The sequence below is a fragment of the Apodemus sylvaticus genome, chromosome 1 (genome assembly GCF_947179515.1).
Source record: "Apodemus sylvaticus chromosome 1, mApoSyl1.1, whole genome shotgun sequence".
NCBI classification, from domain to species: Eukaryota; Metazoa; Chordata; class Mammalia; order Rodentia; family Muridae; genus Apodemus; species Apodemus sylvaticus.
Window position 1 is genome coordinate 129,209,810 of NC_067472.1, and position 14,116 is coordinate 129,223,925.

The 14,116-nt window shown below is 49.8% G+C and overlaps 1 protein-coding gene across 2 annotated transcripts in view; it reads right to left on the minus strand.

The window, feature by feature from the left end:
- Positions 1-14,116, minus strand: part of Acan (aggrecan) — a 31,719-nt gene that overhangs the window by 6,248 nt on the left and 11,355 nt on the right. Inside the window, exons 9-13 of one of the 2 annotated variants that reach the window (XM_052178344.1) lie at positions 12,838-13,131; positions 11,718-11,936; positions 9,794-10,753; positions 7,151-9,673; positions 383-496 (exon numbers count right to left, since the gene is read on the minus strand). In XM_052178344.1, coding sequence (XP_052034304.1) covers positions 383-496; positions 7,151-9,673; positions 9,794-10,753; positions 11,718-11,936; positions 12,838-13,131 — 4,110 coding nt within the window. The remainder of the gene's footprint in view (positions 1-382; positions 497-7,150; positions 9,674-9,793; positions 10,754-11,717; positions 11,937-12,837; positions 13,132-14,116) is intronic. The other variant, XM_052178352.1, reaches the window with a different exon arrangement.

The window sequence follows — 14,116 nt, forward strand, 5'->3', positions numbered from 1 at the left end:
GCCTACCCACAATTGTCTTCGGAACTGATGCTGGGTTGTTCTAGTAGGATGCATGCACTGAGCTCTGTGACTCCGCCTGCAAGTCTGCAAGCCCTGGAAAAGGTTAGTATACACAAGGTTCCCGAGCCCCACTTCCCAAATATACATGTCTCCTGCTGTCAGACCAGACAACATTTCAGGGGAGGGTCCCAAAGGGGAAAAAGCAAGAACAAGAGTTAAAAATCGGGAATGGGAGGCAGGCTTCTCAGTTGTGTCCCCAGAATGACTCTCCAGGTAGACGTGTGGGCCCCAGCCCAGGCCTGGAACCTGTGGTTAGAAGGAAAGAGTGAGGGATTAGGACTTGAGCAGTTAGTAACGTTAGCTGAAGCCGAGACGGCCGTACCGATCTCACACAGGTCCCCTCTGTAGCTCGGAAGGCATAAGCATGTGAAAGTGTCCAAGGTGTCCACGCAGGTGGCTCCATTCAGACAAGGGCTTGAGAGGCACTCATCAATGTCTGCAAGAAACCAAGGGCCGCCATTAGGACCTCTGCTGGCAATTCACGAGCACCATGGCTTCATTATGGGTAGCCAGCCCTGCTGCTCCCCAGAGGCTGGAAGGGGCCTAGCTGGATCTCCTGAGAACTGCTGCTGCTGCTGCTGCTGCTGCCGCCACCGTTGGCGCCACCATCTTGGACTGTTGAACCAAAGAGCCAGACAGTTTTCCTTGGATGTGTGTCATTCTTGATGGGCAATCTTGGAGCTTTGGAGCCATTTTTCTGGGTTGGAGAGAAACCCAGAAAGTCATTTTTCTGGTGCTTCTGAAGCCAAATGCCGTTTGTGAGCCCAAGCATGGAGTTCCTTCAGGATGCCGTCTCTTGTGAATATTTCAAGAAGCTGGGCATCTGGATTGGCCATGGCCATGGTAGTAGACAAAGAAGTTGGAAGTGAAATTCTTAAAGCTTGGTGAGAAGTCTTGCTTCGCCTGGTTTCCTCTCATGAGACAAGGACAAGCAGGCAAAACCATGTTCTGGAACGAACCATCTAGAAGTGGTCTGAGGGTATATAGAACTACAAGAAAAATGGCCACATGGGACTTTTGCATGAAATTCATTAGAATTCCCAAGTTGTAGATAGTGTCTTTGTCTTCAGTGAATAAGATTTGAGGGTATTTGTAAAAATGAAGCCTGAGCGGTTTTTTGGGGGTGGGGTGGGGTGGGGTGGGGTGGGGTGGGGTGGGGTGGGGCGGAGGAGTAGAGAACAAAACCTTGCCCAACATTTTCTCTTGTGATCTTCCAGCTTAAAGCCTCAGGTGGGCGTCTTCCATGAGTTCTGCTTTCTAGAGGGGCGTCTGGCTAAATGTGGGAAGCTGGCTGAGACTCGCTGGCTCCTCAGTTAGTGAATGCAGACTCTGGGATTCAGTTGGGTACCCAGGCCTCTTTGTCAGCGGCAGGCTCTTCCTCCTTTTGCTCTTCTGCTTCCAAGGCGTTCTTTTTGGATGAACTTCTTTGCAAGACCCAAATTAGTAAGTCATTAGCTTTTTCCTTAATTTATTAACAGCCACAGTGAGAACCGAATCTCTCAGACTTGTCTTTCTACACCTTTCTGGGAAGCCAGGAGGCCTGGGGTGGGGGTAGGGCTTCTGCTGTCTTCATTATATAAGGCTCCAGAGCTGCCCGTGAGCTTGCTGCATAGCCAATCTTGAGCTTCTGATTCTCCTGCCTCTACTTCCTGAGATCTGAACTTACAGGTGTGCATCTTCACGCTGGTGTATGTGGTGCTAGAAATCAAACTCAGGCCTTTGCAGATTCTAGGCAAACACTCTGTCAACTGAGCTACAGCCCCAACCTGGAGGAGCCTAATTCTTGGTATATGCAATTATGTTTACTTGAAATCCAGGATCCAATGGTATGCTGATGGGTGGCCTCCTTAGGATCAATCAGAGCCTTGGCTTCAGAATAGAACTTTAATTCATCATAGGATTTAGGTTTTGCTGACCATAACAGCAATCTAGACTTTTACATCAGTTCTATGCTAGATAGCAATGCACTTTCCTCTGGGTCTTCTTGGCCAACTCCATGCAGTTTGTGTTCTGAGCATCCCTGATTCTTAGGTACCTTGCTCAACTTGTGCTGCACCTCATCTCCATATCGCTGGCATCTCTTCTCTTCTCACGAAGTTCTTAGCTTCATTTCAAGAAGCGCACGCCATGGATTAGAAACTCACAGTTCCAAGCAACCCCAAAAATGCATGGAGGAACTGACTGAAATCCCGGCATGCACTTGGTTTCCCAGCATGCACCAGGATTCCCAGCAGCAGCAGTAGCAGCAATAGGTCAGGTCAGTTGGCAGGGTGGAAGCTGGGGGCAGCTCTCCAGCTTCAGGAAAGCTAATTGTGTTCTCTTTTGTCCATTAGCTTCATTATGGGGGACCGGAAGCACTAGGGCAGGGGGTTAAGCAAACGGAGGCGCTAAAGCAGTTGTATAGAGCAGGGATGGGGGTCACCTCAGAGGAAAAAAAGCCAGACATCAACTCTGGGGTCCTTGGCCCAATCTTGACACAAAGGGCATGAAAGGAAGAGGTCTGGTGGAAGTCAGGGCAAGTGGCTTCTGGTTGTCCCAGAAGCTTAGAGAGGGCTCTAGTCTGGCCAGGGATATAAGAAGTTGTGTTATTTTCCTTTTGTGTTTGGCCAGGGCATGAAGTTTGAGAATTGTTTCAAACCTGGATACCAAGATGAAGAAGAGTCATAGTCCCGAGAACTGTACAGTACCAGGGACTTCAGAGATGCCGTGTGAGCTTTACATTGTAGAGTGACAGCAATGGGGGAGGGTGGTGCCCCATGCACGGTTTGCTCAGAAGCACCTGAGCACCTTACTTCTCTGCCTCTTTTTGCAAGAACCATGCTGAACCTGATTGCATAGCTCTTTCCTCACCAGGCATCTGGGACATCTGTTGGTTATTGGGACTAAGAGGTAGCTGGGACCTTTAAGGGTGGAGTTTCTCAACCTGTGTGTCATAAGCCTGTGGTGGTGGTGGTAGGGTTGAATGATCCTTTGTTACAGGGGTAACAAATCAGATATCCTGCACACCAGAGATTTACATTACAATTCATAACAGTAGCAAAATTAAAGTCTTGAAGTAGCAATGGAAATAATTTTATGGTTGGGGTAACCATAACATGAGGAACTGTATTAAAGGGGTCTCAGCGCTAGGAAAGTTGAGAACCACTGCTCTAGGGGGCTCTGGACAAGGCAGTAGCAGATGGGGAGGGATGGCTCTGGGTAATGGCAGCCTCTATAGAATGAGAGGGAATGAGGGGACTGATATTTGGTGAGATTGGATGCTGTGGACCCCCCTTTCGGTTATGATTCTCACAGTGTAGTAAGATGGACACTATCATGCTGCTGGCAGGCAGAGAAACAAGAGGCTTGCCCACACTGGCAAGTTTGGGAGACAGATTGGAAGAGATGGAGAAGAGACAGAATTGAAACAGGAAGCTGAGTGTCTGTCCCAGGTGGAAGGGAGACCTGGCTCCCGGACTGTCAGTGTCTTGTTTCTAATTATGCTTTTGTCCCCAAGAACTTATGTATAGTCACTGAATATAGAACTGGGGGGCACTGTTTGCCTCTTGAGCAAGGCCCCCAAACAACATCTCTAATTTGGGAAGTACAAAACTTGGGGTCTCCTAGTAAAGCCTGAAGGAGCCAGGCTTGCAAATGACCTCCACAGCACCTAAACCAGACACATTAGGCCACTGCTCTGAGTAGGTCTTATCCAGGTTTGGCTGAAATCAGAGTTCATGACCTCCAAGGAACAAGAGGTTTTTATGGCTCACAGGAAATGTTGAATGGAGAGTGACAGCTGGTGTTTTTCCTCAGGTGACAGCTCAACTAGATGATTCATCACTCAACAAACAAACAAAAAAGCCAACCAACCAACCAACCAACAGACAAACCCCTACAGTAGCCAAAGCACTCTCCAAGTTACTCAGTGCATAGCTTGTACAGTTGTGTTGGATGATCTGGGGCCTTTCCAGAGACAAGGATGGGAGAACTGTCAAGCATAGAAGAATTCTGACCTAATAAATATTCTTAGATTCTGACTTTCTGGTTGGGTGTCTCACACAGAAGAAATTATAAAAATGTATTTGTCAATCTCAAATTGCATTTTAAAAGAATGATCTTTACATTTAAAAGTAGGGTATTGCTACTTATGCATTTCAAGACTGCTCTATTTTAAAAGTTGATCTTAAATGTATCTTCAATATACTGCTTTTTCAATTCAGCTAGTTACTAGCTGAAATAGTTAATAACTGCCTATGAACTTTTCAGTGAAATGAAGTCATGGAGGTATATATTATTACAGTTCTTATTATATTATCAACCACTGTACCTGTTTGTTGAGTGTGGTGGTTCATACCTGTGATTTCAACACTCAAGGAGGATTGCCATGAGTTCGAGGCCAGTGTGGGTAGCGCAGTGAGAACCGTTGTGAAATCTGGTTAGAGCAGTATTTTTCAACCATGGCTACATTTTATAGCCACTGGAGTAGTTAAAAGTTAAAAGACCTTTGAAAAGATGTCAGTGGTGGAGTTCCTCTCCAGACCAACTGCCTCAGAATACCTTGCTGCGGGGCTCAGGCAGGATCCATCTTGGGAGTTTCTCAGGTGATACTAAGCTGCACCAAAAAATGGAGGCCCCACAAGCTGGGGAGAGGCTTCTTAGCATGAGTGTGGTGGGGGCAGGTGCTCGCTATGGTGAGAGTGTAGAGGTCAGAGGACACCTGGTCGGGGTGGGTTATTTCCTCCCACCAGGTGGGTCCTGGAGATTGAAGTCACGTGGTCAGGTTTGGCAGCAAATGCCTTTATCTGCTAAGCCATCTTACCAGCCCTGAGGCTGCTGATTTTTAACTGGACCAGATTAAGAACCTGAGCATTCATGAAGCCAATGCCAATGTATTATTGTTATTACTATTACTATTACTGTTACTATATCTATTTTGAGATTGCGTAGCTTAGGATGACCTTGAACTTCTGGTCTTTCTGCCTCAGTATCCTAAGTACTACTCTCATAGGCATGCATCACCACACAAGGTTTTAGATATTTAATCTGATGTCAAAAGTACTGGTTCCTAATTTATCAAGAACTTGTTTATGGACAGACTACCAGCTAAGCCGGTGATAGTTACTACTGATTTTTTTTTTAAGGACTGAATTAAGTTCCTCTCCTTGGGAGAGGATCCCTGGGGTACTCAAATATCATAGGAATAGTGTTGCATCTTGGTACCTGTGGCTCTTGGAAAGATCTAGGCTGTGGAGGTGGAGTGATGGGGATACAGGTAGCCAGGAAGACTGTCCCCATGACAATTGCTAATGTCTACCTTTTTCCTTCCTTCCCTCCTTTCTTTTATTTTGAAACAGTGTCTCACTCCATAGCCCAAGCTGGCCTGGAACTCTTGGAAATCCTCCTGTCTCAGCCTCCTGAGTGCTAGGATTGAGGTTTTAGACAAGAGCCACTATCCTGGGAAGAATAAAGAATAAATTCTACTGTTACTTTTTATTAATTTTAGGGCTCCTGAGGTCCATTCTGTTTTCCCCCAACCCCTCCCCAGAATCTCACTACATAGCTGAAGCTGGCCTCCTCCTCCCTCCCCTTCCTACGAGTTAGGATTACAGGTGTATACCACGATTGCCCAACTGACGTCACAAGTCTTGCCTGTAACTTTTACAGGTTGGAAAGAGTTGCTGAGGATGGTACGACCATGTGTAGAGGGATTTGGTCACTTGGTTATTAGATCCTTATGGTTCTTGTTTCTTGAGCAGGAAGAAAAGTCCACATTGTTTGTCCTTGGGGTTAGGCGCCTATAGGTTCTGGTCTGTAGAGAGTGACCCCAGCGAGGAAAGAGTGGGCAGAGAGCCTGCACCATCTGTACACACATGCATTTACTATGTCTGTGCTAAGTATGAAGCATGTTCACTATTACGAGGCTGCACTCTACAGTGAGGTGTTAATATGCTTGTATGTTAATATCTAAGAATACAGAATCTTCTGTGTCTGATATAAACGCTTCTGAGGCATGGGACCTGGCCATCAGTTAAATCTAGTTGGATTTCCCCTAGGATTCATTTCTCCAGTTTTGAATGTGTCCCAGGAATAAGGCTCCTTTATGAGAGACCCTGCCTTGGTAGAGAGAGGATGCTTCTGCATGACTCCTCCTCTGGAGACGGTGGGAGTCAGTCTCTCTAGCACCTCTCTGCCCCCTCATGGCTAGTGAGAGCTTTCCTATGTCACAGTGATGGCCATTGTGGTCAGTGGGCCACAAACATGTTCCCAGATATGTCCCTGGGCCACAGGGCTCCTCTATACAGAACCTAGAGGACAGGTATCAAGAACCCAGCTGCCCTGAGACCGGAACAGCCTCTGAGCTCCGATGGCCCGGTGCTGAGATGCTCCACACCCTTGAGGATGGATGGCTTAGAGTCAGCTCACTCTTGGGGGTTCTGCTATCCTGCTCCCTCAGTCCCCAGTATGTGGGTACTTTTTCTCTGATTGTGAAAATGGTCCCAGTACAGTGGGAGAATCAAGATGCCCTGCCCCGTCTAAAGCTGCTGGAGCTTGGTGTCTGGATGAGGCGCTGGGACAGTCCTGGGAAGTTCTGGTGGCCTGGGATGGGTAGGGAACACAGTCTAGAGTCAAGAGGGAGCCAAAGTAAGACTTCAGAGTTCCTTAAACTATGCAGGTTTTAGCCCCACACAAAATAAATATTTGGACATAAATTAGCATGTACTCTGTCATCTCACATTTACTTGGGAACAGCTTTGCAAACATAATTTCTATCGCTATCTAAATAGGTACTTTCTCCCTGTGCCAAGCACAGATGGTGACACCCAAGAACGAGTGTTCGTGGATCTAACACCAGCAGAAGGAAGTCACTCATCTCCACAAGGTCATGCTGTGAAGAACATGGCATGACACCCGGTGCGTGCTTTGTTCATGGTTCTATCCTATTTAGTCTTCTCGGGTACCATTCTCACTTCATGGATAAGGCTCAGAGGGATTTGGACTATTATCTGACACTGTCCAGCTGAGCTTTGAATTTTAAAGCGATCATGCCTCCTTCTGGATTACACTTGCCTACATCCCAAACACATTTAAAAAGAAAATAACCCCATACCTGCAGTGGTTGACTCTGTTTCCCCTGACCCTTCTGGAGAAGAGAGCGTGGGGGCATCTGTCAGGGACGTGGTTGTTTCTGCTGTCTGGGTCTCCTCCCCTGAGTACGAGGGATCTGGGGATTCGATTTCTTGAAGTGTCTCTGTAGGGTGCGGGGTAGGTTGGGCCCACTCAGACTCTGCAGTGGTGGATCTGATGGCAACATTCACCTCTGAGGTGTGACCAGACCATTCTCCACTGGTTTCAGTCCTGTCTCCAGAAGCCATGGGTGTGGCAGAAGGCACACCCGAAGCGCCCGTGTCTACGTCGGAGGTAGTGCTAGTTTCTCCACTCACTTCTGGAGCAGCTGATCCCTCCCTGGTGCCTTCCTGAAAGGTCCATGGGTTGCTGCTCACCTCCGTGTCTGGGGTTGTCATCTCCAAATCTGCTTCATGGAAGGCAGAGGTAATTCCATGCAGATCTGGGAACTCAGGCAATTTACTGCTGGCCTCGGGGGCAGCAGATACGCCCATTCCAGCCTCAGGATAAGCAGATGGGTCACTGCTGGCTTCTGGGACTGAAGCTTCTGTCCCAGACCCAGGGAAGTTTGTTACAGCTCCACCAAAGTCCCCAGATGCTGAGGCTTCCCCACTGGCCTCAAAGAGCCGGGGAGTGTATGTCATAGAAGGACCACGGCCAAGTTCCTGGGAAACAGTTGGTTCAGTCACACCCTCCACTAACTCTGAAGTGATTAAAGTGACTTCCGGAAGCCCCGAGCTTTCCCCACTGCCCGTTGTGGCAGCTATGGATTCTCCACTTATATCAGTGGTGCTGGAAAAATCTCCACTAAAATATGGAGAGCTTGGTGTCTCCGTGCTGGGTTCCATCTGCCCAGACTGCAAGGTGCTTAGGTCCAAAGACCCAGAAAGGTCTCCAGATATGTCTGGTGTTCCAGAATGGGCACCACTGAATTCCAAAATGCCCGAAGGTCCTTCTCCAGCTTCTTGAGCAGTAGGAGCCTGGGTTATAGATTCCACCAAAGTTCTGTCTACGAGAGACACAGTAGGGAAACCTGAGACAAGTCCACTGCCATCAAATGCTCCTGAGGGCAAGCTGCTCCCAGTCTCAACTCCAGAGAATTCGCCACTGACCTCAGCTACTCCACTTGGGAGGCCACTGAATTCTGGAGTGGGGGATGTGAATCCGCTGGAATCGATTGCTCCAGAAGATTGTCCACTGACATCCACCCTCCCAGATGTGCCAGACAGATCCGTCTCCCCAGAAGGGAAGCCACTGAGTTCCACAGATCCTAACCCCTCTTCTTCTTTGAATGTGGTAGGGGTCACTTCAACAAGACTGGTGTCCACAAATGTAATGCCAGAAGAATCTCCGCTGCCACTCATGGTGCCAGAAGTCAGGTCAGGGGTTCCAGGTGCTGTTCCACTGAACACTGGGAACCCTGAGGGTTGCCCACTGAGATCGGAAATCCCAGAGGTCTCTCCACTCACAGTTGTTACGCCAGAGGACTGGCCACTGCCAAAGAGAATTCCAGACCCTTCTCCACTGACATCTGGTTGTCCAGAGGGCAGTCCACTAATCTCAGTCACTCCAGATGTCTCAGTGGTGTCAGGAATTCCTGATGGCTGCCCACTGACTTCAGGAATCCCAGATGTTCCCTCACTGGTGCCAGAAGACCCAAATGGCTGTCCACTCACATCAAAAAATCCAGATGTTTCTCCACTGATATCAGGAGATCCAGATGCTTGGCCACTGAGTTCAGTTCCTGAAGGGAGACCACTAATATCCACACTACTGTCCAATTCACCAAAGGGCAGCCCTGATACTTCTCCTGAACCACTAATGCCAATGGTCCCTCTTCCTTCCAGTTCACTGGCAGTGGTGGCTGTGATCACTTCCACTAAGGTACTGTCCACAAGGGAGACAGTTGGGAAGCCAGATGGAAGTCCACTAAAGTCAGGCAGACCAGAGGATGGGCCACTTCCAATGTCCACTCCAGAATACTCACCACTAAATCCAGAGGGAAAGCCACTTGCTTCTGGAGTTTGACCACTTCCTAGAGTTCCAGAAGGTAGCTTTCCAAAGTCCAGGGCTCCAGAAGCAGACCCTACCAAGTCTTCTTTTCCAGAAGGCAAGCCACCAAGGTCCTCAGCTCCAGAAGCTGAGGTCTCTAGGCCTTCTTTTCCAGAAGGAAGTCCACTGAGGTCATCACCTACCCCAGAAACAGAGGTTTCTGGGTCCCCTCTTCCAGAAGGAAACCCAGTAGCATCTACTCCTGAAGCAGATGTCTCTAGACTATCTCTAGTAGAAAGACCAAGATCTTCCACTCCAGAGGCAGAAGTTTCTATACCCTCTCCTCCAGAAGGAAGACCACTCACATCCTCTACTCCAGAAGCAGAGGTTTCTGTAACATCTTCTCCAGAAGGAATCCCACTAACATATTCCCCAGAGGCAGAAGTTTCTAGACCTTCTGCTTCAGTAGGGAACACACTAATGTCCTCTATTCCAGAGGCAGAAGTCTCTAGACCTTCTCTTCCAGAAGGAAGTCCACTGACATCCTCTACTCCAGAGGCAGAAGTCTCTAGACCTTCTCTTCCAGAAGGAAGTCCACTGACATCCTCTACTCCAGAGGCAGAAGTCTCTAGACCTTCTCTTCCAGAAGGAAGTCCACTGACATCCTCTGCTCCAGAGGCAGAAGTTTCTAGATTTTCTCTTCCAGTAGGAAGCACAGTGATGTCCTCTATTCCAGAGGCAGAAGTCTCTAGACCTCCTCTTTCAGTAGGAAGCTGGGTGACATCCTCTGCACCTGAAGCAGATGTTTCTAGACTTTCTCCTCCTGAGGGAAGTCCACTCAAGTCTCCCACTCCAGAAGCAGAAGTTTCTAGACTTTCTCCTCCAGTTGGAAGTACACTGATGTCCTCTATTCCAGAGGTAGATGTTTCTGAACCTTTTTCTCCAGAAGAAAGTCCACTGAAGTCCTCTACTCCAGAGGCAGAAGTCTCTAGACCTTCTCTTCCAGTAGGAATTACACTGACAGCATCTACTCCAGAGGTAGAAGTTTCTAGACTGTCTCCTCCAGAAGGAAGCCCGCTGATTTCTTCTGCTCCAGAAACAGAAGTTTCTGTAATTTCCCCTCCTGAAGGCAGCCCACTAAGATCTCCTGTTCCAGAGGCAGAGGCAGAGCCTTCAGGGATCTCCCCTCCAGAGGGCAGCCTGCCAACTGTGGGAGTGCGGGACCAGGGGACTTCTCCATCTCCTGAGGTGGACCCACTTTCTACAGGCAGGCCTGAGCTCACTGTGGGACTGAGGCCACTGGAGTCAAGGTCACCCGAGGGAAGACCACTTTCAATGCCTCCTGATGACTGCCCACTTGAGTCAACATGTCCTGAAGCATCTCCGCTACCTGTGAAGTCACCACTGAGGTCAGGGGCCCCTGATGCCTCCCCTGAGCCTGGCAGCTCTGTTCCGCTTGGCACTGCAAGTGAAGATGTGTATGGTTCCTCTGAGGTGGAAGGCACTTCTGGGGCAGAGGGCTCTTCAGAGGCAGAGGGGCTTTCCGTGTGTTCCTCTGCTGCTGGGATGGTGGGAAGCCATGTGGGAGGGATCTCTGGAGGAAATAAGGAAGCCAAGGTGACGTGTGTTATAGTGAACTCTGCTCCATTTCAAAGTCATACATGGACCGGTACTCCCCACTTCCACAGAAAATGCCTTTCAAGAGTGTGGGAACATGTCTGATGATCGCTAAGGGATATGCTTTAAGTGTTATGACAAAGGAGGTAGAAAGGGGAGAGAAGAATGAAGGATAAAGAGATGGAAGGAGAGAGGAAGAAGGGGAAGGAAATTAAAGGAGAATGGCCTGCAAGCCCCCTTACAGCCTCAGGGACTCAGGCTATATGAACTGTGCTTTGTGGGGTTCCAAGGGGTTCCAAGGGTGACATGTACGTTGCTCACTGGAACTGGGGGGTGTGCCCCTGACAAAACCAAGTTCCCCTTTCAAGTGCTTCCATATCCAAGAGATATAAGTGTTTCTTGTATCCGACTCTTGGGTTTCATTTGTGGGCTACGAGGGTCTTGGTCCACAAGTGAAGTCCAAGCCCCTAGCAAAGCCCAATGCTGGTAGAGGAATCGGCTGTTCCGGCTAAGGAACTGTCTGACAAGCTCTCCTGGCAATGCTGGTGCTGTTTGAGTGGGAGCACCCGTCCCCAGGTCAGCAGGGCCAGGCAGTGCTGTTTATAAAGACGCCTCAGTTTTCAAGCTGAGGTCCTTGTTACTGGGACCCTGAGAAGTAGAGTAAGTCAAAACATCCCACCGTTTGAGACGTGATTACACTCCACTTGCCTCGTTGTTGGTATTTTTCAACACAACTTATACCTGGGTTTGGGTGCAGACCTGTCACTACTTAGGAGGCCGAGGCAGGAGGATTCCAAGTTCAAGACCTACCTGGGCTATATAGTGAGTTCAAACCCCACCCTCCCCAGACTCCCACCGTCGCCTGGCATTTCATAGCCGCCAGGAGTGTGGGGCTAGTGCACACGGCTTCGGGGCATGTCCCAGAGCCCAGCTTTACCCACCTGGCAGTGGGGATGTGCCCACTGGAGTGGAGGCTGGCTCCCATTCAGTCTGGTTTTCTGGCTCAGTGGTGAAATATGACACTTCTGTTGTCTCTGGCTCCAAGGGAACAGCATCCACACCAGGCCCTACCCGAGTGACGATCCAGTCCTCGATGTCAGAGGGCGACGTGGGTGTCCCACCTTCTTCTTCTTTCCCTGGAGAGGGCGCTGTTGACACACCTGTAGAAGATGTGGGAGATGAGGTTCCGCCCTTTGGCCGGAGTCCATTCTGCCTTGCCCTTCAGCAACAGAGGAGCAAGGGGACCCTGAGGTACACCTGGCCTGTACAAGAACCTTGACAACCCACCCCGATCTCGAAGTCATCGAGACAGCCGTTTGCCATCTGTGTTTACCGGATAAGGACACCATGAGCCCTCTACCCCCGGCAGCTTAGGACAGAGTGCTCTGGGGTATCTCTTCCCCACAGTCTATCCTATATCCCGGACCTAAAACCTTTATGCTCATAAATCTATTTTACCTCAACAGAGAAGAGAGTCCATCTAACAAATAGCGACTTGTTGCTGTGACTTGCCCAAGGTCAATGGCTTAGAAGTACTGGGGCGAGATAACAGCTCAAGATCCATCAGGGTCCTGTCTGCCTTGAGGGCAGAGCTAGGTTCTGAGCGTCGGTTCCCTGAACAGGAGGTTCATCTTTACAGTCCGCACAACTCTCCCGGCATTTGCAGTGGACAGGATTCATAGAATAGGGATCATTTCTGATTTGGGGGAAGCCAGCAGCCTAGAGAAGGTCAGGAAGGAACCAGACTTCTCTACAATCTGATAAAAGGTTTAGAGCCTGGCAGTGGTGGGCCAGTTAAGCATGTAGGAGGCTGGCTTGACAAGGGACAGCAGGCTTATTTGATTACACTTATTACAAAGATAGTTACAAGTAGAAGAGAACTGACAAGAACATAGAAATAAAACAGTATATAACATTACACATAAACACAGATGGAGTGTTTCATGTATACTACCCTAATTAATATTTGTATGTAACTTCCTTTGAAGTAGGAACCATTTGTCACTGTTCATAGAGGAAGCTGTAAGGGGTCCTCCCAGGCAGATGGGGTGACTACAGTACCTCGGAAGCAGAAGGCATGGTGCTTGGACAGTGGGTCAGGGAGGCCGGTCTGGTTGGGGTAGAGGTAGACAGTTCTCACGCCCGGTTTGTCCCCACCACAGGCAGGCCGAGGGGTGACGATGGGGTATCGGAGGGTGCCATCTGCCAGCCAGCCAGCATAGCACTTGTCCAGACCCTGGCTCCAGGCGGCATAGAGCTGGCCAGTGGAGGCCAGGGTGGCATTTTGAGCTGCACAGAAGGCCTGCGCTTCCAGGAAGGTGAACTGCTCGAGGCGTGTGGCGAAGAACACTTCCCCTGGGGACAGAGGCAATGGTGGTGTGACGATTCACGAGTGTCATAGTCCTGTCCCCCTGCTCTGAAGCAGAACTCCTGGCACCCCAACCCTAATCACCAGGGCTGTTCATATACGCCATATAGGAGTATGTGGCAATATTCCTACAGACCCCAGCCTTACTCTGTCACCTCCTCCAACCCCAAGGGATCCTGGGTAATAGAGACCGATTTCTCCACTTTGTATTGAGGAGGAATTTCCTGGGACTTGGGACATCCCTTACTGAAAAAAGACAATGTCACAGTTGAGCTGGGCTGAGCTAGTCCATCTATGAGGAATTGGCTTCTACCCCTGACATGACCCCTTTTTAGGTTCTCCCTTCCCTTCCCTCCCCTCCCCTTTGCTTCCCTTCCCTTCCCTCCCCTTCGCTTCCCTTCCCTCCCCTCCCCTTCCCCTCCCTTCCCTTCTTTCCCCTCCCTTCCCTTCTTTCCCCTCCCTTCCCTTCCTTCCCCTCCCTTCCCTTCCTTCCCCTCCCTTCCCTTCTTTCCCCTCCCTTCCCTTCCTTCCCCTCCCTTCCCTTCTTTCCCCTCCCTTCCCTTCCTTCCCCTCCCCTCCTCTCCCCTTCCCTCCTCTCCCCTCCCCTTCACTTCCCTTCTCTTCCTTCCCCTCCCTTCCCTTCCTTCCCCTCCCCTCCTCTCCTCTCCCCTTCCCTCCCCCCTCCCTTCCCTTTCCTCTCCTCCCCTCCCTTCCCTTTACTCCCCTCTCCTCCCCTCCCCTCCCTTCCCTCCCCTCTCCTTCACTTCCCTTCCCTTCCTTCCCTTCCCCTTCCCCTCCCCTTCCCTCCCCTCCCTTTCCTCTCCCCCCTCCCCTCCCGTTGACTAGCAGTGGTGGTTCAGCTGGCAACCCCAACCCCTCAAGCACTCTTAGCTTCTTGCTCTCTCATGGAGCCCGGTGATTGCTGTGGACCTGATTCCCATTCCTTTGGGGTTTTAGCACCCACATATTACC